The 26,024-nt window shown below is 33.9% G+C and overlaps 1 protein-coding gene and 1 long non-coding RNA gene across 13 annotated transcripts in view; one reads left to right on the top strand and one right to left on the bottom strand.

The window, feature by feature from the left end:
* The window catches only part of DEUP1 (deuterosome assembly protein 1), a 140,805-nt gene that overhangs the window by 80,617 nt on the left and 34,164 nt on the right, over window positions 1–26,024 (bottom strand). For 5 of the 12 annotated variants that reach the window (XM_031960986.1, XM_012545094.3, XM_012545092.3 and 2 more), the window contains exons 3-5: window positions 25,735–25,906; window positions 21,773–21,868; window positions 6,566–6,682 (exon numbers count right to left, since the gene is read on the bottom strand). In XM_031960986.1, the coding sequence (XP_031816846.1) occupies window positions 6,566–6,682; window positions 21,773–21,868; window positions 25,735–25,906 (385 nt within the window). The remainder of the gene's footprint in view (window positions 1–6,565; window positions 6,683–21,772; window positions 21,869–25,734; window positions 25,907–26,024) is intronic. The other 7 variants (XM_031960988.1, XM_031960994.1, XM_031960985.1 and 4 more) reach the window with 3 other exon arrangements.
* Window positions 543–14,253, top strand: LOC116422498. The gene is made up of 3 exons (XR_004233179.1): window positions 543–761; window positions 841–928; window positions 13,741–14,253. It is a non-coding gene; the product is annotated as an uncharacterized LOC116422498 (long non-coding RNA).

The raw sequence follows: 26,024 nt of genomic DNA, 5'->3' as shown, positions 1-26,024 counted from the left end.
TTGGGTCTATTTTCTTTCATAATGACTAAGATGAAAATATATTTTATATGATTGCATACAACCTTTATCAAATTGCTTGCCTTCTCAATGACAGAGGTTAGGAAGCAAGAGAGAAAAGGGAGAAAATCTCAAACTTAAATAAAAAAAAAAAAATGAATGTTAAAAATTGTTTTACATATAATTGGAGAAAAATATTTTTAAAAGTCACCAATGAAGGGAAAGTGTCAGAAGAACAACAACTACGGAGATGAGAGGACAAAGAACTTTTTTTGAACTGAAGTACAATAAGCATACTTGTGATTTCAATCATTTAATCATGCTAGGATTTCAATCATTTGTAACCAATGGTTACACAGAGCATGAGCGGAGCTTACCTTTCTGTTTCTAGCAGATCAATGCTGAATGAGTTTGGCACTTTGATCAAACAATCCCTTTATCAGTCCTTGAATTGGAAAAGCCAATGACTCAGTGGGCCTTTAATAAAAGGAGTAGTGAAGATATGTGACTCTGCCCATAATCCTTGATTTCTTCTGCTTTTCAGGTGACATTATGTACCTTCTGGGTTTGCCCATGAGGTATTAATGAGAGGGGAAGGAAGCCCCAGCTATTATGTGATCACATAATGGCTAAAGCCCATGTCCTGCCCAAAAAAGCCTGATCCTGGATTTGAGGTTGTGGTTTTTTAATGTTTGCTCTTTCTTGATCTTAGGTGAACAAGTATTGATACTAAGATGAACATGGCCAAGCTTGGAAGTCACCCTGTGAGTCCAAGGGTTTGACAGTCATGGAATGCTTGGTCAAAGCTGTATAGACAAATAACTAGTCTTGTGTTTCTTTTAGAAAATGACCATTGGCTACTCAATAAACTCAATTTCTGGCATAGTGTGGCAGAAGACATGGACAGGGAAGTCTGGGGACAGTACTTGAGGTGAGATATAGCAACACTTAATTCAGTCCTCCCACAAACTGCTTTTTGTTTTCATGTATATGACTCAATCTCTTGGCAGATTGTAAAAATAGTTAAAAGTTACAAGTTACTGTTTGTTAAATTCTTGTCAGTGCTTGCTATATCTTTGTGTATTTTAGCATTTCCTTTTTGTGTAGGAAATATATATCTGTCTCATACCTGATTCATATTTTATACTGTTCTATTTGAAATAGGAACCAAAACTCAAGTTTAAGTTAAATCATTCCAGGGCACTAAAGTAAAGGTTTTGCAAATCAAAAAAAACTTATAAATAAAAAAAAAGACCAGACTGCCTTAGAACTGAACCTAGTCCAGATCATCTGTATGGATTTAGAACAAATGATCTCTCTTAATGGAGAAGAAGGGTAAGCACCCTAATTCTCTTGGGCCAAACTGTGATTCCTTATTAGTAAATAATCAACAAGCATTTAATATGTGCTTACTATGTGCTAATTATTGTTGATACAAATTAAAAGCAAAAACCAGTTTATATTCTAATGGGAGTCTCTCTCTCTCTCTCTCTCTCTCTCTCTCTCTCTCTCTCTCTCTGTATGTATGTATATATAAAGTGGCACATACAAAATACAAATAGAATAGATGCAAGATAACTTTTAGAGAAAGGTATCTAAAACTGGGAGTCATGGAAGTCATGGAGAAGATAGTACTTAAATCTAGATTTTAAAAAGAATTCTGGGGTTCTAATAAGGAGGGAGAACACATCGCATATGAGATGGCTGGGGAATGGAGATAGGAAACAGGAGTATTGTGGGAGGGGAATACCAGGTAGCACAATGTGAGGGACCACAGGCTTCATGGGGGGAAGAGGGGGATTTTTTTGGGGGGGAATAGTCTAGAAGGGGGAATAGTCTAGAGGGGGAATAGTCTAGAAGAAAGGTGACACTGGAAGTGGTCGAGTTGTTTAGCACTTAAAATACCAAATAAAGGAGTTTGTATTTGTTCCTAGAATCCCTTAAGTTTCCTGAGTAGGTGGTTGACATCATCAGAACCACAATTTGGCAAAATCCTTTTGGTAGTTGTGTAAAGGAAGGGTTGGAGTGGGGAGAGATATAAGGCAAGGAGAGCAGGGTATGAATTAGAAAGATGCCTGTGTGAGTGTGGAGAATGTAAGAGGTGTCATGGAGGTAGAAACAAGATTTGTCACTGATTAGATAAATGGGTGAAAGTGAGGTCTTGGGATGACATCAAGATTATGAATCTGAGTGACAGTATGGTGCTGCCCTCAATAGTACTAGAAAAGTTCAGACAGAGGTAAGTTTGGGGGGAGAAGAAAATAAGTTCTGTTTTAGATATGATGAGTTTGAAATGCTTCTAAGACATATATTTAGAAATATCCAATAATCAGTTGCTAAGAGACTAGGGCTGGATATACACATTTAGAAATTATCGGCACAGGGACAATAATTGAATCCATGGGAATTAATAAGATCACCAATTGAGAGGGCCCAGAACAGAATCTTGGAAAAGAGCCCAGGACAGAGCCACATATGAGTACATAACATAGGGGTCAGCAAGATGGGTGCAGTGGATAGAGCACAACCCTGGATTCAGGAAGATTTGAGTTCAAATCCGGACTCAGACATTAAATATTAGCTGTATGATTCTGGGCAAGTCACTTAACTCCAACTGCTTCACCAAAAAAAAAAAAAAAAAAAAAAAAAAGACTACATAACATAGATTAAGGTCCAGTAAAAGGAGAATAAGAAAGAATAGTAAAATATAGAGGAGAAATCCTGAGAAAGGAAATTATTCTGGAAGAAAAAATTATCAGTGTAAAGAAGAGGATTCAGAAAAGTCCTTTAGACTTGACAATTAAAAGATCACTGGAAGAGATCCCTTAGACACAGAAATTTCATTTGAAAACGATGAGGTCAGAAGCCAAACCAGAATGGGCTTATAAGGGAATGAGAGAAGAAAAGACAGCTAGTATAGATAGATGCCTTTTTTGAGTAGTTTAGCTAAGGGGAGAAAGTGAAGGGAAATATAGAATAGTAAGTAGAAGAATTTTAAAATCTAGTGAAAATTTAAAAATAAGAGAGGCATTAGTGTGTCTGTAGAGAAGGAACCATTAAATAGGGAAAGACTGATTTACTAGCCAAGCAGTTTTCTCTGCTCACAGAGTATATAGTCATCTATTCACATCCTGCAAAATTTTTGGAAAACATCGGCTAGATACTATTAGACAAATTTCACCTATTTCACAAATTTTTTTTTCTGGTGGTGGCCCTAACATCTTATCTCCCTAAATCAAGTATAAACCATTTACAAGCAAAAACCATGTCTTTTTAAAAAAAATTTCTACTGTACCTATACCAGTGTTGGACAATTGAGTAGGTGCTTAATAAATGCTTGTGGGCTAAATGAATGGGTTGACATTTACAGTTGTTTCCACTTTCTAGAATTAAAACATTTCTGCTAAAATTTGGAAATAAAACTATAGCAACGATATGGTAGAAACAAACTCCATAGTAACTGTGTCTGGTTATAGACTAAATTATACATAAAATGGCCAGTCTGCAGCATGACTGATCTGATTATATTGGTTATCTTAATAGGTGTAGTTTGCTACACAGTCCATTTGGTTACAATCATTGGGATTAATCATGAAGATGACTGAAATGATTGGATTGTCAGGGCTACAATTTGGTTCAGCTATTACATATGTTGGCACTACTTTAATTTGGTTGCAGAATCAATATACTGAGTTAGAAAATGAAATCTATATCACACTTAGAAAAAGAACAAGGTGTTTCACAGTTTTCAATGAATTATTTTGGATAATAGGTAATAAAATTTGGTCCATTTTACTTCACATAGCCACAAGTTCCAATACAAATCACTGTTGTTATCAAACACCTTCAAATTGAATAGTACAGAGTTTTTAAGAAGTCCCATTAAAATCTCAGTGGATTTTTTGGAGTCAGCATGTGTTAGGGAGAAAAGTGATAGATCTGAAGTTGAGGAAGACCCGAGTTTGAATCTTTGATACCACTTAGTGTAAGGAGGCTTAACGAGCTCGGAGAGGTTATCCCATGATGTGCCCACCCAAATCTCCCCCTGGAAACTTGCAAGGGCTTCCAGGACAACATGGCTCACTGCTTGGGCATTGGGAATGGTAACCTTCTTGGCTGCTTCTGGTCATCTTCCCTAAAGCTCATTTACTGAGTCATATTGTACTTTAAGCCCCCGGAAGTTTCCAGGGAAGATTTGGGCACAAGCTCCCTAAAATGACCATTCACTTAGCCTCATGACTTGTAGAATGAGCCTAGACATGGAAAACACTGAACCATCATTAACCTCAATTTTCTTATCTGTAAATGAGAATAATAAAATAACTGTGGTTCTTTATAGGAGATCAAATGAGATCATGAGTGTTAAGTAATTTATAAACATGAAAGTTCATTGTAAATCTTCCTTATGGTTATTATTAAATGCTTATATTATGACAAAGTAAAGAAGAGCTGTGCTTCGTCAACTACATGCCTAAAAATATAAATATTTTTAAGGTGATTATATTTTCTTCAATGAATTATGATAAATATTAGTATGCCTTGGAAAATAAATGCTTTAGTCCTGACAGAATTGGAGCTTATATATCTTAAGTATTTTTTTCAACATTATGAATAAAATAGAAATGATATTTATCTAGATATAATTAAGATAGAAATACCACCTAATTATGTCAGTAGAATTTTTAACTTTGTACAAATGAAGACATTAATTAAAAGTTATTTGACTTTCACATTAGTCGGAGCTACTGGGGATCAGGACGTTCTTTTTCTAATATGATCTCCTGCTGTAGCTAACTGGGTAACTTTATGGAAAGAGCTTCCCTTCTCTAGGTCTGTTTCCTCCCCTGTACATTGCTGTCAAGGAGGAATCAGAAGAATCAGTGGAAACAACAGTAAGTTAGACCAGACTTTAAAATTAGTTCCAGCTCGGACATTTTATAATTCAGCAGGAAGATGAGCATTGGTAAACATTAGAGATCACCTAGTTAGCTTTGTGCTAAATTCATATCCTAAGCAATCATGATACAGGGATATCTAAGAGGATGAAATTATGAAAAAGATTAGAAATGTCCATACTACAGGACTTGTAAGCCACCAAGTATTTTCTGCTCCCCTCAGTCTTCCAAATACCATAGTCAGGACTTTAGCCCAGTAGTTTTGTAATCCTACAAGTGACCAAGTGGCTTTTACATTATGATGCTTAATATATATTTACTGAATTGAATTGGAAGCAAGGGTCCAACAAAAAAACTAATTCCAGGATAAGTGGCTAGAAGCTCCATAGTTTATGGGAGTTTACATACTAGGAATTCCCTACACCAATTAAATAAATCCCTTTCCCCTAGTGGTACAAATAGATATTTCCAAACAAAATGTGTATTTAGATTTATACTAAACCCACAGAAGCTCAGCCCTAAAAAATTACTTTTGTAAGTAGTTATAAGCAAATAGAAATATATAAACTGTTTCTATAATCAATTTATCTGGCTAACATCTAGACAAATGTATGTCAAGTGAAAATGGTTTACCATCTTTTACCATTGGTTTTATTATGGTTCCAGATTATGATTCTGTGAGGAAAACAGGACTTCCAGAAGTAAAATAAAGTCAAATTTTAAAAAGCTTTCAAAAAGCTAATTTCAAAAGTCTGCTTCAGATGATTTATAGTTTATGTCTATTGAATTCTTTTATGTAAGACTTATTTAGCCAAATACACAATTAATTGATCTTTATCAATGGATATACCTCATTTAACACAAATCACTGGCATGGAGAAAAACACAATGTTAGGCAAAATAATGTTATAAGTGTCCATAGGAACACCAGTATAAACATCATAGTTGTTGTGGTCAAATAATGTTTTAGCAGAGAAATGCTCTTTAATCATAGTTTGATTATACCATGTTAACAATGTTTTGAAAAGCAGTATTGGAGGTTTCTCTTTGAAATATATTACATTCAGTTAAAGCACACAAATATTTGAATATATCATTTCTCTACAAGGTTTCAATGATTCGCAAATATTTGAGAAATCTCATTAGCCATACCAGTGCTATAGATATTGATTGAAATTGGCAAGGTAGAAGAGCCATATGCAAATTTTAGGGGAACAGAATGCATCAATTCATGAATATTGTGGTATGCTTCATTTATCAAATACTGTGAAGTGTTACTATCTTTCAAAAAACTACAAGCCAAATTCTGTCCTAAAAACTGTTACATATCTTCATTAAAATTTCAGTACCCAATGATTACACAGACATGAAGAGATTAATTAAATATTAATTAAATATTTCTGAAGTATATTCCATATTTACTGATTCCAAGAACTTTTGTTTTGGTTCTGAAAAAATGGTTTGATAATATTCAGAAGTATATATCAAATCACTGTTCTAATTCACCAAAGGGACATACACTAAAAAGAATATACTCAGAGCAAAACTGATTGAGAATGATGTTTGCTACCATCCATAAGCAAGCTATTCCATATAGTACATTCAATGTTAACAACCAACAACAAAAATCAATCTTTAAGATAAATGAAGATAATTATGAACATATATCTTACCTCTAATTTTTGGTTTATGTTGCTCAATTCAAATGGAATTTCATCTTTTTTAAGAGTCCCGCACTGTTTCATTTGGTGCAATCTCAGCTTTTCAAAGCTATTTGTCAGTTTAGAAAACTATCGATAAAAGGAAATATTAATATTTAAAGTCTATTTGCTATCCCTACCATAAATTGGCTTGATTTTTCAAATGCACTTAAAAATTTGTCATAATTGGCAAATCCTGCAAAGCATAAGCATTTCAATGTATTAACCAAGAACCAGTTATTGAAATTAAGTTACTAAAGCTGAACACAATTGAGCTTTGACATAAATCTGAAACACCATTAACTTGTAACAATGATCATTGTAAAATGTTCCTTCAAATTTCTCTAAACTATATTTTAGGAATCCCATAATATTTAAAACAATATTTTGAAAAATTTTTTGTTTACTGCCATCTTGTGTTAACAATTTTTATTTCAATAACTAGATCTATGGAAAAACTAGCTTGTAATATATTCAGAAAAAAATTTAACTTTTGATTTTACTCTGAAAAAATGGTGGATATTTCTAGGTTATTTCAGTTCCAATGATGGAACTTTGGTTTCCATTCAATTAAATGAAACAGGAAAGGTAAGAATCATGGAATGTGATAGGCCTAAGTCGGCCCTTAAAAAATGTCATTAAATACTGACATTGAACAAGTTGATTCTAGATGTGGCAGTAGAATATATGTATACATACTCAAAAGTAGAAGAGAACAAAAGAAAATCCCATAGCAAGTTATCCAATAATATCAATAGAAGGTATAGGTATATGGGACGATTATACTTTGTACTCACATCAACTTATGTAAACTCATCTCATATCACCAAAATTTCTGTATCTTTTTGAGATCAACTGCTCTCTACTTATTCTTTTTTAATCTTTCTTGAATCCAAGAGTAATATTTAATTATTTCCCCAAGAATTGAAATAATTCCCCAAAAATTATTTCCCCAAGTTTATTGACTTATAGTTTATACAGTTCTCTCCCTTTCTCTCTCACTCTCTTCCTCTTCTCCCTGCTCCTCTTAAAAATGGGGAATTAAAAATTCCCTTCTCTAGTCCTGTGAATACCATTCCTGTTCTCCTCAATCTTTCAAATATCATTAAAAGACCTTCAGCAATCACTCAGGAATCACATCAAGTTTTTAGGTACTTGAGGGATGAAGCTTACGTGGGGCTGGTTACTTGAATTCATTAAGAGCCCTCTATGTCTCCAAAGCAAAGGTCATTGTATTGAACAAAGAAAACAACAAATAAAAATGCACGGCCCTGTGGTTATTGGTTAGCATCATCCTATGCACCTGAAGCAAAGTTCTATCGCTTCTGACTTCCTTGTCCCCTGTTCTCGTAAGATAATTCCATATTTATGGATATACCATTTTGGGTGTTTCCTTGGTTCCCTCTTTTATAATCTTGTAAAATTAAGTTGGTTGGTGAATTCTCAGTGCACACATTAATTTCTTCAGACAGGTTCTGTGTGACAGGATGCAGCTAAGTAATACAGTAAATAAAGCACTTGATCTGGAGTCAGGAACACCTGAACTGAAATCTAGCTTCAGAAACGTATTAGCTGTGTGACCTTGGACAACTCACTTAATCTGCTTTCTCAACTGTAAAAATGAGGATATTAATAGCATCTATGTCTTGGGTTTGTTGTGAGGATCAGTTGAGATAAAATCTGTAAAGTTCTTTGCACAGTTCTTAGCCTGGCACATAATAGGTGCTAAATAAATGCTTGTTCCTTTTACAACCAGATGACTTCTGCAGCTTTAATCCATGGGATCCTATCCTTCTCTCTGAATCATTTGAAATCTGTTCCTTTCAAATCAAAAGTACCTGCCAAAAGAGATCTAGTCTTTCTTTGCTTGATCAAATTCTAAGAATTCTAAGAAGAAATGGTCACTTCTCCCCAAGATTACCTTTATTTCTATTCCAGAAATTAGTACCCTGGTGGTGAGAATCAAATCCAGAAGGCCACCATTCTCCCAGTTATACAGTCTCACAATCTCAATTTCATCTTTGACCATTTTTTTATACCTCACTTATCCAAACAGTTGTTTTGTTGTTTCTACTTTCACAGCATATCTCAAATAAATCCCTTTCTCTCTCTTTTGACACTACCACTATCCTGATGTAGGCTCTCATTACTTCATGCTTAGACCCATTGCAATGGCCTTTGAGTTGGTCTTTTTTAAGATCCTTAAGTCTCTTTTTTCCTCTAATCTATCCTTCACTCAGCTGTCCAAGTAATTTTTGTTAAGTGTAGTTCTGACTATGCTACTTTCTTGATCAGTGACCTCAAGTGGCTTCCCAATCCCTTCCTACCTTTTCAGACTTCTTGCAATATACATATTCTACAATACAACAGTACTAGCTTTTTTTCTTGCTGTTTTGTGATCATGATACTCCTCCCAACTCTGGCTTTTTGTTGTCTATTATCCATGCCTGGAAGGCTCTGCTTTTCTCAACTATAACTCTAGTTTTTCTCAGCACTCAGCTCAGATTCTACCTTCTGTAGGAGTCCTTTTCCAATCTCTTTGACCCTCTACAAATCTCTGATCACCCATGCTCCACTGGTAGTATCTCCCTCCTGAGATTACCTTTAGTTTACACTAAGGTGCAAAAAAAAAGGTGCAAAAGGTGCAAAAAAAAAAGTTTACACTGTATATATCTTATATGACCTTTTTTGTGCAAAAAAAAAAGCTTACACTTTATATATCTTATATGACCTTTTTTTTTTTTTTTGCACAAAATGTCTTTACTTCGTACTTAGCACAATATTTGGCATATAATAAGTAGTCAGTAAGTCAAGAAACATTTATGAAATGTCTACTAAGTGCTAGCCACTGTGTTAAGCACTGAGGGAATAAAAGAGGGGCATAAAGAGTTGCTGCTGTATAGCTCACAGTGTAAGGTGGTGAGAGAAGAGAGAGGAAGCAAGCAAATACATTTTAAAGTAATTATACACAGGATAAATAGGAAATAATTAAACAGGGAAGGTCCTAGAATACTCAAGAGGGGTTGGAAAAGATTTTCTATAGAAGATGGGAGTTTGGGACTGAAAGGAAGCCAATAGATAGAGATGAAGAAAGAGAATATTACAGATATGGAGAACAGCCAGAGAAAATGCCTAGAACTAAGGGATGGGGAGTGCCTTGTTTGTGGAACAGTCAGTATCATTGGACAAAAGAATACATGGTAGATAATAAGATGTAAAAAAAAACTGTAAAGAATAGGAGAGGGTTAGGTTATGAAGGAACTTGAGTGACAGAGGCTTTTGCATTTGATCCTGGAAATTTTAGGGAGTTTATTAAGAAGGAGGTGATATGGAAAATAATTTTGATGACTGAACAGAGAATGAATTAGAATGGGAAAAGACTTGATGCAGGCAGATCCCTAGCAGGCTATTACAGTAATCCAGGTATGAGATTGAGGGCCTACACCAAAGTAGTGACAGAATCAGAAAAGAGAAAAGGAATGTATTTTGAAAGATGTTGCAAAGGTGAATTTGGTAGTCCTTGGCAAGAAGTTAAATATTGGAGAGGTGACAGAAATAATGAAGAGCTGAGGAAGACACTTAAGACTAAATCTGAGGTACTGAGAAGATAGTGATACCCTCTACAGGGTATGTAGAAGGAAGGGAAGAGAAAAATACTAAGTTTAATTTTAGATATGTTGAGTTTAAGTTTAGATATGTTAAGTTAAGATCTACTGAACATCCAGTTTGAGATGAAAGGCAGTTGGAGATGTGAGATTGAAGTTCAGCAGAGAAGTGGAAGCAGACTAGCTAGATCTGAAAATCATCAGAATAAAGATCATCACTAAATGGGTACTGATGAGATTACTAAATCAAATAGTATATGGGGAAAAAAGAAAAAGACAGGGACATAACCCTGTGAGATACTGATGGCTCAAGGGCATGATCTGGATAAGAATCCAGCAAAAGACTGGAGGCGAGCCAGGAGAGAATAATGTCCTGAAAACCTAAACTAAAGATAGTAACAACAAAACAAGCAAAAGAGAAAGGTGATCAACACTGTCAAAAACTACAAAGAGATTGAGGAGAATGAAGATTAAAAAGGGTTACTGTTAGCAATTAAGAAATCACTTTTACTGTGGAGAGAGAAGTTTTGGTGGAATAATGAGGTTAGAAGCACTTAATGTTTGTTGACTGAATGAACTTTTTGAAGAATTATTATGTTGAGAGTAATTAATAATTCTGTTTTGGAAGACAAAGAGAATTTCATTAGATATCTAGGTAACTAAAGTCTTCTGCCACTACTATATCATAAAACTCTGTACATCAAGCTTGCTTGATTTACTGCTTCTTTTTCCTTTTTAGGGAGTGTGTATTACTTTTGATGACAAAATTAGCTATTTCCCTCTTTCTATTGATCTTCACCCAATTGCTCACCACTATTTTCCCCACTATGATTCCTGAATTTTTTCTACAAATGAGGATGCCTCCTTAACACACAATGTTACCCTAACTCAGCTTTGGATATGTTGAGTTTGAGGTTTCAGTGAAATAACAAGGTAGATGTGTCCAGCAAGCAATTTAAGTTACATATTGAAACTCAGGAAAGAGTATGGAATAAAAATACATATTTGGGAGCTACATGCATAGAAATAATAATGCTTTAGCAACTGAGATTTCAAAAGAGAATGTATCAAGAAATCTAAAAAGAAAACCTTAAATAATACTCATATTTAGAGGGTTAGAAGATGGAGAAGCAGTGTTAAAAGACATCAAAGAAATAGTCATTGGAAAGGTAAAAGGAAAACCATAAGAGTTTAATATAAAGGGATATAAAGAAGGAGAGAATATCAAAGAGCCAGTGATCAATGATATAAAATGCTTTAGAAAAGTTAATGAGGAGTCAGAAGAGGCAACTGGATTTGGCAAATTAGTAAATCATTGCTGACCTTGATGATAGTAATGCAGTTTATGTAGCTTCTGAATTAATGAATCAATTAATACATATTTATTTAGTTCCTCTTATGTATCAGATATTAGGAATACAAAGACAATAGAAAAAAGTTCCTGCTTTCAAAGACCAAGGAGAAAAAAATCGGTGTGATACAATTTTGGGCCGTGTGTGTGTGTGTGTGTGTGTGTGTATACAAAATCTATATGAGATAATTTGGGGGAAATATTAATAACTGCCCATTAGAAAAAGGTTCCCATAGAAATTACAATTTGAATGAAATCATGGATTCTCTGAATAAGAAGTGAGGAGGGAGAGACCTTTAGACATGGGGAACTGTGGGCACAAAAAAGGGAAGATGGAGAGCCATACATGAGGAATACAAAGTCAGTTTGGCTGGAAAATACTGCATATTTTTAAATGTGCAAAAGGACTAGAAAGATAATAATAATGCTTAACTCTTTCAGGTTTGGAAAGCACTTCATAAATGCTCTCATTTTATCCTTACAACAACCCTATGGGAAGGATAAGATTATTCCCTTATTTTGCAAATAAGGAAATGGAGATTGAGATTAAATTACTTGCCCTGGTGACTTGTTTATAAGTGTATGGGTAGATCTTCCTGACTTCAAGTCCAGTTGCTTCATCTACTATATCAGGCCAAGTTTTGAAAGACTTTAAATGTCAAACAGCAGAGTTCATATTTGTTCTTATAGTTGATAAGGAATCACAGGAACTTAGTAGATGAGACCTATACTTTAAGAAGTATGGCAACTGTATAGATAATGGATTGAATTGAATAAAGATTGAAGATAGGGAAATCAATTGTAAAACTACTGTAATGACAAGAGCACAAAAGTTATAAGAGCCTGAACTAAGAGGTGGCTGTGTGAATGAGAAAACATTTATGAGAGATGTTGTGGGGATAGAAACAAGATTTGGCAAGCTTTTGAATATATAGGATAACTGAGTGTGAAGAAGGGAGAATTAAACAGATGTGAATCTGAGTGACTTAGAAGGATGATGGTAACTTCAATAGTAATAACGAATTTCAGAATAAGTATGAATTTGTAGGGAAATATAATCAATTTGGGGTGAAATAGCTGAGAAATTCCCATAAGCAATGAGAGAGATCAGAACTAGGCACAATAGATCTAGGAATGATAGAAATGATTACTGAACCTCAGAGAATAGGTGAGATCACCAACTGAGATTTGAGAAAAAAGAAGTCATATAGAATAGAGAGACCCCCAAAGTTAGTGGGCAGAGAATAGATAAAAGAGCAAAGACGACTAAAGAGGAGTGAACAAAAAGATAAAAGTAGAATAGAGAGCACTGTCCCTTTTGACTTCTTCAACAACAGTATTCAACTAGTGAAAAAGGTGACAGAGTAAGATAAAAATTATACTCTTTAGATCTTCTATAAAAATTATCTGTGAGTATTCTAAATGTGAAATCTTATCCAATGATTAATGAGTTGGAATACTACTGAGAATATATAGGTATTTTTATTAGAGACAAAACCAGAAACATAAATTGTAACTAAATCAAATGGCAACTCAGAGGTTCTGTTTTGAAAAATAAATGAAAAAATTGGAGTTTCATATCATATCCAAAGACAACAGAAAATATAATTTCCTAAGATACTAGCCTTCTAGTGCTCATGGGCAAAACGAATACCATGAAAAATATCATATCTATTTACTCTTAATATCTATTGCAAAGGCGTCTTTTGGGTTTTATTTTTTTTCAAGACCTTATTTTTAATATTGTGACTTCATAGTTAAATGTGCTGCTGATATATGAATTTCTACCTAAAAAAAGTGAGGCTAAGTGATGGTTCAAACAAATATTGTTATTATTTGTTTACTATTGAAATTGAAAATGGGATGCCCATTTTCAGAAACTCCTACTGTCTAAAGTATAGCTTACCATAATTTTTTTTACCTTCATGTTAAGAATAGTTTTCTTTGAAGCATAGCTGACTATCCCCTCATAAATTTGCCTGTCAAAAGCGCATTTGGGTTTTTTTTAATGCCTTTCTTCCAATTCTTTTCTTCCAAGTTTTGCTGCTCTGCCACCCTTTCTCTAAGGTAACAGTATCTTCTATCAAGGTCATTCTCAGTAAACTTATTAGTACCCAAGCCCAGTACATTCGACCAAATGTTGAGATAACCACCATCATCTCCTATTGTCAATGACTATATATCTTCCTTAGATTAATTTCAGGAATCACCCATCATAGATTTTTTCCAAAACATGTCTGCATCCGAAGCTGCTGAGTGTCTTGAATTTATGTCAAGCTTGAACTGTCCCAGAGATCAATCACAAATATGGAAAAAATTGTCCCAAGAAGGAAGCTCCCTGGCCAATGAACACTCATAAATCTTCAAGAAAACTTGTAGATCAAAGACTTTACTGATAAGGATTGACATCAGAAATGGAATTTTTCTCTCTACATAATCAAGAGCAATCCAGCCTCAAATTGCTTTGCTGCCAAAGAATTATCTTTCTCTCCTCACAAAGATACTGGTGCTTGTATTGGCAGAGGAACAGAAATGCTAAAGGCCCAGAAGAATATACTCTGAAATTTGGAAGCACCTGCCAAGAAGCCCTTGGCAACTCTCATGCTCCCTGAATCCCCTATTCATCATATGCTTCAATAAATCCCATAGAAATATACAGGACTTACATCTTGGGATTTGTTTTCCCCTTTTAGTGGTACAGGGATAATGTTTACCATATTAATATTCATTTAGAAAGAACTGGTTACCCAATGTTGGAGAATAGTTAGGAAAGCTTGAGCATTGCTATTATAACAGGATTTCTGATTCCTGGAACGTTCTCTACAAGAGTAGCACAAGGGGACAAAGGAGAAGAAAACTTATGAAAGTAATTTGAATATTATACTTCAAACAAGTCAACATATACACTGCTACTTGATGACTTCAATGTAAAGGCAGGCACAGGGAGACATAATGAAAAATATGTTAGAAAACAGTGTTCAGATTAATATAATTAAGAAGTCCAAAGTGTAAACTTCCCCAGAAGCATTATTGAGAATTGAGTGTTTTCTTCAAAATTAGTACTTAAGGGCATTAGAATTACAAAAGTTAAGGTATGGAAGGTACCCTCAGTGACCACCATCGGGATGAACTTATCAAGAAATCCCCACTACAATATATCCAAATAGTCAATGTCAAGTCTCTGACCTGATGAGCACTGAACAACATCACAGAAAATGAAGTAGACAGTGTCTTAACAGACAGGACTAATTACCATTATGGAAGTCATTAATTAGCTAGTTGTATGAAGTATTGTCACTATTAAGAATAGAGGTTCTCAAAGTATATAACTGCTGGTATTTTCAATCAAAATTCTGAGATTGGAGGAATCCATGAAGTCAAAACTATTTTCATAAGAACCTACATAAACAAAAACTCCTCAATGATTTTAAGTGTTTTAATAGGTTCTGTGACTAAAAAGTCTGAGAACCTGATTTAGACAAAATCAATATCAAACTAGAAGAAATTATAAAGCTGAGAAGAATATATTTCATGCAATTGCAAAAGATTTAAGCAGCTTTATACAAACAAGTTGCTGATACTAGAAAATGAGAAATGGATAATGGAAAATACATTGATTTTGATTACTCCATTTTTAAAAGAAATTAAAGTTATATAAAAATACCTGTTCCATGAAAAGCCAAAAATGCCCAGAAACTGCCTCAGCAGTTCTCCTGCTAACTAGAGAGAGGGCATAAAGACAACCATTGTTTAAAGCAAAATCATTAGTAAAAATGTTAGGGAAGAAGCTGCTAAGGAAGAAGATGATAAATGATTATGGTCAGTGTAACATCACAAAATAACAGTGGCAAGGGGGGGGGAAAGGCCTACAGAAAGACTGGGTAAGACAAACACTGTACTAAAATCAGCTATAATTGGCTTTAAAAAGCTAGTTATTAATTGTTAGTATAAGTATTTACACTGACGAAATCTATAAATGCTCCAAATAGTACTTGATTTACGGTTCTGGTGATTGTCTAGATCAGGGGTCACCAAACAGGGACCAGTTTTGTTTAGCCCTAGAGCTAAAAATGTAAAAATGTGTCATATATCCATTTTTATGGAGTTAGTTGTTATATACTTACCAACATACCACTATATAAAATTAATTTTAGTCCTAAAATTCTAAGAGCACTTAACAGTAAAACAAAAAGAACAATATTTGGACAAAAAAAGAGGGACACATCTGCTCAAAGTTCTATAGTGAGCAATCCATCAACAAGCAAATAAAAGACTTATAACAGACATCAGCCAGGCACTAGAAATACAAAAACATAAATACTCAGGAGATTTATATTCTATCAGGGGAGATAACATGAACATATATATGTATATGCATGTATTTACACAAGACACTTGAAAAACAGATACAAAGTAACACTGGCAGGGAAAGCAATGGGAGTTAAAGAGACTAAGAAAGGTCTCCTGAGGACGGTCTCCTATAGCAAATGAAAGAATCCAAGGATTCTAAGAGAGATATGAGGAGAAAGAGCATTCTTGGCATGAGGATGAAAATGTTCAAGGGCATGGAAACAGGAGGAAATCTTGTATGAAGACTTGTAAATAGACCTGTATGATTAGGTTGTAGAGTGAAGGGAAAGGAGTACTATGTAACGACTGTAGAAATGTAGGGAAGGGCCATTTGATGAAGCATTTTAAAGACAGGAATTTGTTTTGATCCTAGACATAAAATGGGACATTTGGGAGTTTACTGAGCAGGAAGGTGACATGGTCATATCTGTATTTTAGGAAAATTTTTCTAGCAGCTGAGGGTGAGTTACAATAAGGGGAGTTTTGAAGCAGAAAAAAAAATCAGGAGGCAATTGCAATAGTCCAGGCCCAAAGGGTCTGAATTATAAGGGTTGCTATGTGAATAAAGAGAAAGGAATATAAACTAGAGATGTCGTGAAGGAAGAAACAAGATTGAACAAGTGATTGAATTTGTGGGATGAGAAGTCACTAACGTTACCAAAGCTAGATAACTAGAAGGATGATGGTACTTTCAGCAATAAAAGGGAAGTTCAGAAAAGGAATGGATTTGGAAGAAAAAATAACAAGTTCTGCTTTGGAACAGGTAGAGGTAACGATGCCCATAGTCCACATTGGTAATCTGAAGTTAGAGGTTAAGAAAAAGACTGGTTTCTGATGCAGGCCATATTTCTAAACTATAGAGAACTGACTCAAATTTATTAAGAATACAAGTTATTCCTCAATTGAAAAATGATCAAAGGATATGAACAAAAAATTTTCTGATGAAGAAATTAAAGCCATCTATAGTCATTTGAAAAAATACTCTAAATAATGATTAGAGAAATGCAAATGAATACAATTCTGAGTCACTACCTCATACCTAACAGATTGGCTAAGACTACAGAAAAATATAATAATAAAAGTTGATAAGGGACATGGAAAAGCTGGGACACTAAAATACATTGTCAGTGGAATTGTGAACTGATCTAACCTTTATGGAGAGCAATTTGTAACTATGTCCAAAAGGCTATAAAACTGTGCATACATACCCTTTGGGTGTAGCCATGTCCCTACTTGATCTGTATCCCAAAGAGATCATAAAAGAGGGAAAAGGAGTTTGTAGCAGCTCTTTTTATAGAGGCAAAGAACAAGAAACTGAGTGGATCCTCATCAATTAGGGAATAGCTGACTAAATTATGGTATATGAATGAAATATTCTTTTATAAGAAATGATGAGCAGACTTTCAGATTTCAGAAAAGCCTGAAAAGACCTACATGAACTGATGCTGAGTGAAGCAAGCCGAACCAGAAGAACATTGTACACAGAAATAACAAGATTATGTGATGATCAACTGTGATAGACTTGGCTCTTTCTCAACAATGTGATGATTCAAGGCAATTCCAATAGAGAAAATGCTATCTGCATGCAGAGAGAGAATCATGGAGACTGAATGTGGATCAAAGCATAGTATTTTCACCTTTTTGTTTGTTTGTGTGTTTTCTTTATCATGATTTTTTTTTCTTTTGGTCTGATTTTTCTTGCCCAATCTAATAAACAGGGATATATGCTTGAAAGGATTGCACATATTTAAACCTACATCAAATTGCTTGCACTCTTGAGGAGGGAGGGGTAAAAGAAAAAAAGAAAATATTTTAGTCCACAAAGCTTTACATAAATGAATATTGAAAACTATCTTTACGTGTATTTGGAAAAATAAAATACCATTAAACTTAAAAAAAGGTTTTAAAAAAAAACCTAGACTGGATCTAGGATTTACCTACATAGATATGATCATTAGATCTATAGCTGCTGATGAAGTCAATAAATAAAAGTCATTGTTGTTAAACATTATATCTACCAGGTACTGTATTAAGTGTTGAACATTCAAAGAAAGGCAAAAAATAGTCCCTGCTGTCAAGAATATCAACAGTTAATGAGAGAGAAAACATGCTAACAACTATTCCTCAGTAAGCCTTGTGGAGGATGAATGAGAAATATTTACTATACAGGAGTACAGTATTAAGAATTAAGAATTAAGGGAATTGAGAAAGGGTTCCTCCTATTCAAAGTGGAATTTCGACAATATTTGGAATCAGGAGGCAGAGATGATGTGCCATTTCAGACAGTCAGAGAAAATTCCATAATAGGAGAAAGCGTGTTCTTGGGAGAAGAGAACAGCATTCCTATTTCGAAGAGCATGTGGAAAACTAAAGTGTAAGAAACCTGAAAAGATTAGGAGGATAGGCAAGGTATTCAGGGCTTTAAATGTCAACCATAGCATTTGATTTTGCTCAAAGAAGTGAAAGGGACCTACTGGAGTTTATTGAATATATATGTGTGTGTGTGCATGAAGGTGTGTTCTGATGGGGAGAGGTGATATGGTCAGACTTATACTTGAAGATCACTTTGAAAGCAGGGTCAAGAATGGTATCTTCTTGAAATCTGATTATTCCTCAACGTCCTCCTTTTTAATCAGGGAACATAACTAGTTTCCCTAAAAGCAGCAAGTGGTAGAGAAAATATCACTGCCATCCCTATTTTTCAATGATAATGTAAAGAGTAAAAGGCTGTGATATATTTTAATTATTTGGAATGTGATAGCTCTTCACTGGCCTTATGTTTTCTCTGAATATCAAGATATGGTGTGCAATGGATTGCAATATGTTCATTATTTGGATGTCCTCATAGCAAACTCAAACATAATGCCATTGGGGTAGTACAACCTATTTCTCTCTAAGTTCTTGTGAACTGAAGTCATAGCTAGGTAGCTAGCCTTCAACTGATCTCTCACCCAAACAATATCCTTACTAGTTAGAAGTCTCTATTATTCTGTCACTGACTTTTAAACAAGATTAATAATCAGTCATTGGGCAAACTTTGTGACATATTTTTCATGTATTTAAAAAAAGCCACTGAGCTTTCCATTCAGTTTTCAGGGTACCAAAGTAGTGTACAAATGCTTTCTTCTTCTTTTATATTTCTTGATTCCTGCTAAATACAGCATTTCCTTGAGTAACTTGCTCTCAAAATTGTGACCTTGTTCAGAATAAATCCTAGCAGGCATACTTAAAAGAAATACTTCAACAGTACTAGCCTACCGTGGAAGTACTATTATTTCTCCTTAGGAAGGTTCATATTGGCTGAAGTGGCTCAATTACTAAGATGCTGTTTTTGTTCTATTTGCTCCCATAGATACAAAATTTATGCAGATCAATTCCAATGTCTTGAAGTTCTTCTAGAAAGCACTAAAGGTAGTGTTTTATTTTGTATATAGAGAACATAGATCTCACATTTCTCATATACATCTGCTTCAATCTTGGACCAATATTTTGGACCAATATTTTGCAAAAAAAACTCTATAGAGTTTTCTCTTGGACCAATTGTCTAGAATATCAGAGAGGTTTTAAATAGGCATGTAGCGGTAGAGCTTTGGATTGTACCAACTGCCTTTTCATTCCCCTTATAGGAATAAATTGTAGTTCAATACAGTAATATTTTCAACTTCTTCCAATCCTTCAACAGCATAGTGCTCTAGGTAACCTAAGTTTGGCTTTCAGAGAATCATGCCTTTTTTTTCTTTACCTATATCCCTTTTTATAGACCTTATTCTACAACTACATTCACTATCAATCACTGAAGGACAATTAGGAAAAATCATTCAGTCCATTTACATCTATTAAAGCCACTCTGACTAAAGGAAGTCTCAGTCTCTCAACTTCACTTGTGTGTGAATGATTCTGATCCCTCCATGTCACATAGATCATCATCACTTTTTCCATGGTGATGGAAATCACTTAGGTTCTGACACATAGGGACTATGGCATAGCACAATTGCATCTAAAATATTTGTCTTCTTCCACAAACCAAGCACCTTGAACACAGTTGGCCAGTGATCATCTTTAACTGGCAGCATGGAACAGTACCTATTAGATATGTCAATCAATTACTGTCCATTTCCATTTGGAATCAAGCTCTATAGACTTAATCCTGATTCTTCTGACTGTCTACTTCAGTCGTGAATATCAATAGATAGAATGGATAATGAATGTCTTTGTCAGAGAATTCTGTAAAGCTAAACTCTATCGAGCCTCCAGATACTCTTTAGGCTCTAGGCTGACATTCCTGGGCAAATAAAAGATTTTTTTTATATCTCCAAAGGCAATGTTGGTGAATTTGTAGAACAACAAATTACTAAAAGGAGGATGAGGTCCCATTTCAATAATTGAATCCTTCTGTTTTGCTTTTTTTGGTTCTTCTCAATCACATACACATAGATGAAATTGTTGAGACATTGAAAAGATAGTATTATTTTTGATAAATTTCCAATAAAGCCACTAGATCCTGGAAACATCCTTAGTTTTCAACAATTTTTCAGATGTGCCAAGTGACAAACAAGTACATCTTTTTAAGGCTAATATCCTCTGGTGAGATACAATGTGAACCATGTATTCTGCAGCGCCTCTAAAACACAGATACTTATCTACTAACAATTTTAGACCAATGGTTTTTTAAGTGATCTAAATACTTGCAAGAATTTTTCCTCATGCTTTTTTAATGTTATGTAAAATATAATACAAGTAGTTCATATCACATACCACTTTTTATGTGAACTACTGAAAAGTGGCATAGGAAAGGGTAAGAGAAAGTCTTCAGGTCATTATGTCCAAAGTGGTGGAATTTCATTGGCCAAAGGAAGTCCATTTCTTCATTACAGTCTTGTTAATGGGATCTTTGAATTCAATGCAGAGGCCCAAGGCTGAAAATCACTAGCTGCCCTGAGAAGAGTTTAGTATCTTTGACTACTGAATAGTTATAATGATACATCTTAGAAAGTTTGACATTTCATAGACATTTTTAATAATGAAACATTTCCTCCTTCATGGAAGAGAAATGGGGGACTAGTAGGACAGATCATTGTCTATAATGTTGAACAAAGAATTAGTAGCCAAGACTTATGCCTAATTGTTTTTCTTCATCTTAACAGAGAGTTTAAGTTGGATGTAAATTATCACGATGTATGAGGCTTTTTAATATAAGTTGTAAGATAAGTTATGAGAAAAAATAAACAAAACAAAAGCCAGTTTCATTAAGCAATGATTAAAATAGTTAAGTATTGTGAGAAAACATAAAAATAAGATGAAAAAAAGAAAATTTTGTATTTAGGTTTTTATATTTTTAAAAAATATTGATCCATATTATCTATCTAGATTTTGTTTATAATTTAGTCATTATAGTGAGTAGTTAAATTTTTATACTCTATTTTAATTGATTTCTATGTTTAGAGAACTAAATAAGTTTAATTGGATTAAAACATGTATCTAAATTCCAAGCATAGTGATTTGAAGGAATTAACCAACTGTTTAAGTTAGTTTTGCAAACTCAAACTTGTTAAGGGGTAGCAAACATCATTAGTACTATCCTGTCCTATTTGCAATTCACTCCCTAGTAAGATGTATTAATTTAAGCTTTTAAAACTAAGATAATATTTTAAACATCACAGCAATTTTTTAGTGATCCTAAGGATCATTATACCTGCATTGGGATATGCAGCTGACAAATTGGGGCATGAAACAAAGAACAATTACATGCTAAACGATGTGGTATTGGCTATAAGTACTATAGGACAGACAAATTTTGCTAATGATAAAAATAATGCTGATTTTAATGAAATTTATATGAATTTATAATGACAGGAAAGCAGTAAGTTTTCTTACTTGAGATTTAAGGTTTTGAAGTTGTCCTTCATAGTTCTGAGTCATTACATAGTTACATTTTTCCAGACTGTCCAATTTCTGTCGAAGTAACCCCACCTGTATCAAGATAATAATTTGAATATTCTGCTGTGTTTTGTCTGATAGGATAGGAAATGTGCAAAAGAGAAGTAATTGAAAAAAAGAGTGAAAGTCAAATGTAACTCCTGTATCAACACAAGCTAAATATTTGTAATACAGTTTTCAAAACAAGTTAGTAATAATTATACTCTTAAAAACTAAGCTTGGTTTATATCTTATTATATCTCTGCTGTTTGCTATTAGAATGATATCATGCTGATATATTACAAAAGTTCAGTATAATCTCATTATCATCACATTTAAAATTAGTCATTAAAATTAACCCTAGATTTAAATTTCCAATTGATCACCAATGGAACTTCAACTGCTCTCTTTACTCACAAAATGCTCTCTCTCCTTCCTCCTTTTTTAATGACAAATATACAGGAACAGGAATATTGTTTGATGAACTGTGGATAATTTGGCTATTATCAATAATATGATAAAAGATAATAATGCCCCAAAACTAATGATGAAACTCACTATACACCTTCAGAGAAAGAACTGATATTGTTTGAATACAGACAAGTATGCCATCTTCACTTTATTTTTTTCTTTTATTTGACTCTTTTTGTACAAAATGAGTAATATGGAATTATTTTACATGATTGTATGTGTATAACCTTTATCTGGTTACTTGTCTCAGAAAGTGGAGAGAGGAGGAAGGAAGAATAGAATTTGGAATTCAAACTTAAAACAAAGTTTAAAATTTTTTAACATGTAATTAGGGGAAAAATACATACATACACACATATATATATATGCTCATATATATGTGTTTGTGTGTGTGTGTATATATATCTACATATATATATATATATACACATACAACAACAACATTAACAAATATAGATATATAGTACAGACTAGGGGTGGGGGTACAGGTAAGATAGTGGCGTAGCAGGGTAAAGCAAATTTCTCTCCTATATTCCTTGAAACAGATCTCAAAAATGAATCTGATTTAATTCTTGATTGGGAAATCCAAGAAAAAAAGTCACCATGAGTCATCTTCCCTAATTCTGCACATGGAGATAAAATTCTTCCAACAATGGGGATTGGGGTCTAGCTAAGAGAGCACAATAGAGAAGTCTTGTACCTAAACTAGAGCATTGATACTTTGTATAGTAGTTAACAATTTTGTCATGTGTTCCTCAGTTCTGGGTTATAGACTCAGAGTAGACTGAGAAGGGGACCTAATTCTTCAGGTAATGGGGAGCAGTCAGTAGGTAAGGAGCAGGTGCAATAACTTGAGCAGTGTACAGGAAGAGAAGCAATTACAGAAGTAAGTTGTAGGGTGCAAAGAGCAGATCAGCATCTCAGTTTCAACTTCTAGCCTGGTCTGAACCTAGCAGGGAAATAACCAAGGTAGGAATCTCAGACCAAATGAAAGCCCACAGTTTTATCACTCTGAACCAGCATTAATTTCTAGTTGGCTGAGAGTGCTGAGCCCTGTAGTAGTGTACTGTTAACTCATGCCCAACCAAAACTGAATCAAGAATTTGCAGATTTCAGAATAGGAAAGAGATTAGACTCTGCCCCTGGATCAGGCTACTCTGGAAGCTTTGAAAGTTTGCATGGTCCCAGCCTATCTCTAAGATCATGAAATAACACAATATTCAATACTCCCAAGAAAGCAGCAATAAGACCAATATAGACTTTCTTTCCAAAAAGTGCTCAGAGTCTAGCCTTAATATCAAGTCCAAAGTATAAAATTATCCAGAAGAATGAGCAAACTAAAAAAGAATCCCACAAAAGAAACAAATCCAGAAAAAGAATTACTTCAATACATCTATGAGCAAAACTGCAAAAAAAACAAACAAAAAAAAAACAGCATGGGGTACAAAATCATAAAGTGACATAATTCATAATTCACAGAAACAAAAAAATTAAAAAGTTAATTTTAAAAAGCAATGAGACCCATGGAAGAAAAAATTAGAAAAGAAATCAACAGGTTGGTACAAGATGCACAAAGCCTTGCCCAGACATCAAACTCCCTGAAAACTAGAATGAATCCATTAAAAAACCAATGACTCTATGAGACAATAAGAAATACTACATCAAAGTCAAAAGGCTGGAAATATAGAAAAAAAATATAGAATGTTCTCAGTGAAAACAACTAACTTAGAAAATAAATCATTGGAAAAAAATTAAGAATCACTGGTCTAACTGAAGACCATGATCAAAATAAGAAATCATATTCCAAGAAGTCATTAAAAAACTGCCCTAGTCTTTTAAAATTAAAGAGTAAAGTAGAAATAGTCAGAATTTAGTGGTCAGCTCCTAAAAGAACTCATAAATGAAAAACTTGTGAGGACATTCAAGCCAAAAATCCAGAGCTTCCAGGTCAAAGAAACAGTATGTACAACAGCCAGGAATAAAAAATTTAAGTACCAAATCTGTAAGAGTCTGGACACACACAATTTAGTAGCCACCAATACAAAGGAGCTGAAAGCTTGGAATATGATATTCTGAAAACAAAGGATATAGCCTTATGGCCAAGAATAACCTAATTCTGCAAGATTGAGTACATTCCTACAGGGAAAAAAATGAAGTAGAAGATTTCTAAGAACCATAAAAGACCAAAGCTGAGTAGAAACTTTGAAGTTCAAATACAGGAGAAACATAAAAAAGGTAAACACAATGAACAATGAAAAAGTAGTGAGCAAGCATAAATTGCCTACATTCTATTTTGGAGACATGATACATGTGATCCCTTTGAATTCTACTGTCATGAGATGTCATAGGAGTCTAATTAGAAGGTCTGGGAGTAGTTCTATTATGTCTTGATGATCTTAAAAGAAAATGGAAAGAGAGGGAGACACTGTTGGGGAGGCAGAGATGAAATGAAGATTAGGGAAATTTATCTCATATAATTGGAGTGTACAAGTAGAAGTCTACATAAACAAGGAAGAAAAGGTGGGGAGAGTATGATTGCCATTTGAACTTCACTGTCATCTGAACTAGTTAAAGGAAAAAAATAATACTTACATACTTGCATATAGTTGAGGCTAAAAAATACATTTCACTCAATAAAGTAATAGGAAAGGGAGGGAGTATTAGAGGAAAAGTAGATTAAAGTAGGGATTGGTTCTAAGCAAAAGAAACTATAAGGATGTACAAAAATATTTATAACTTTTTTTTGAGGTAACAAAGAATGGGAATATGAGAAGGTGACCATAAATTGAGGAATAGCTAGACAAACTGTGGTATGTAAATGTGATGGAATAATATTGTACTTCTAAGAAGTGATGAAGGGAATGATTTCAGAAAACCTGGAAAGATTTCTATAATCTGATGCTGAATGAAGTGAACAGAACCAGGAGAAAAATTTATGTGATGACAATAAAAAAGATGAACAACTTTGAGACTTAAAGACAAAACACGATTCTAGAGGACTAAAGCATGAAACATGCTTTCCAAATCCTGATAGAGAGGTGAAAGACTCGGAGATTATACACACACACACACACACACACACACACACACACACACATATCATATACATAAGTATGTATGTGTATATGTATATGAAGAGACAAAAAAACAGAAACTGAAAAAGAGAAGGTAGAGATGGTCAATGCAGAAGTTAAGTTTTCTTTGATAATACATTTTTTTGCAACAGGGTTTCTGTTCTTTTGTTCCTTTTTTCAGTTTTGATCTCAACTGGGGTTGGAGTGGGCAGAGAGAGAAAAGGCAGATTTTTAGTAACTGAAAAAATTAAAACAACTAAAAAAATAACATGATTAACAAACATTTGTTCTTATATAATAAACACTTTATAAAAATTGTGAATTATTGATTTGTTAACAGCTTATTAATAGATATAAATAATATATATAAAGTACCTCTTGACCTTTTTGATCCAAACAATTTTGTGCATTTGCCAACTCTTGATCTCGAAGATCCAACCTTGTCTCCAAAGCCCGCATCTTTCTTTCCCAATCCATCTTTTTGTTGCTTACCATGATGTCAATTTGTTCCATTAATTCCTGAAGTTCAGCCTCACATGTAGAAGATCTAAAAATTAAAGAAAAATTTTAAAATAAACTATAAAATGATTAAGTGTGAACATGAAAAAAGTAATTACTGCATTATTCCAAGAATTTCAATTCTTGGAATTCCAGTTATTATTTTC

Source organism: Sarcophilus harrisii, chromosome 3, assembly GCF_902635505.1.
Source record: "Sarcophilus harrisii chromosome 3, mSarHar1.11, whole genome shotgun sequence".
Classification (NCBI taxonomy): Eukaryota; Metazoa; Chordata; class Mammalia; order Dasyuromorphia; family Dasyuridae; genus Sarcophilus; species Sarcophilus harrisii.
Note: the sequence above shows the minus strand (reverse complement) of the source record. Positions and strands in the feature narration are given on the sequence as shown.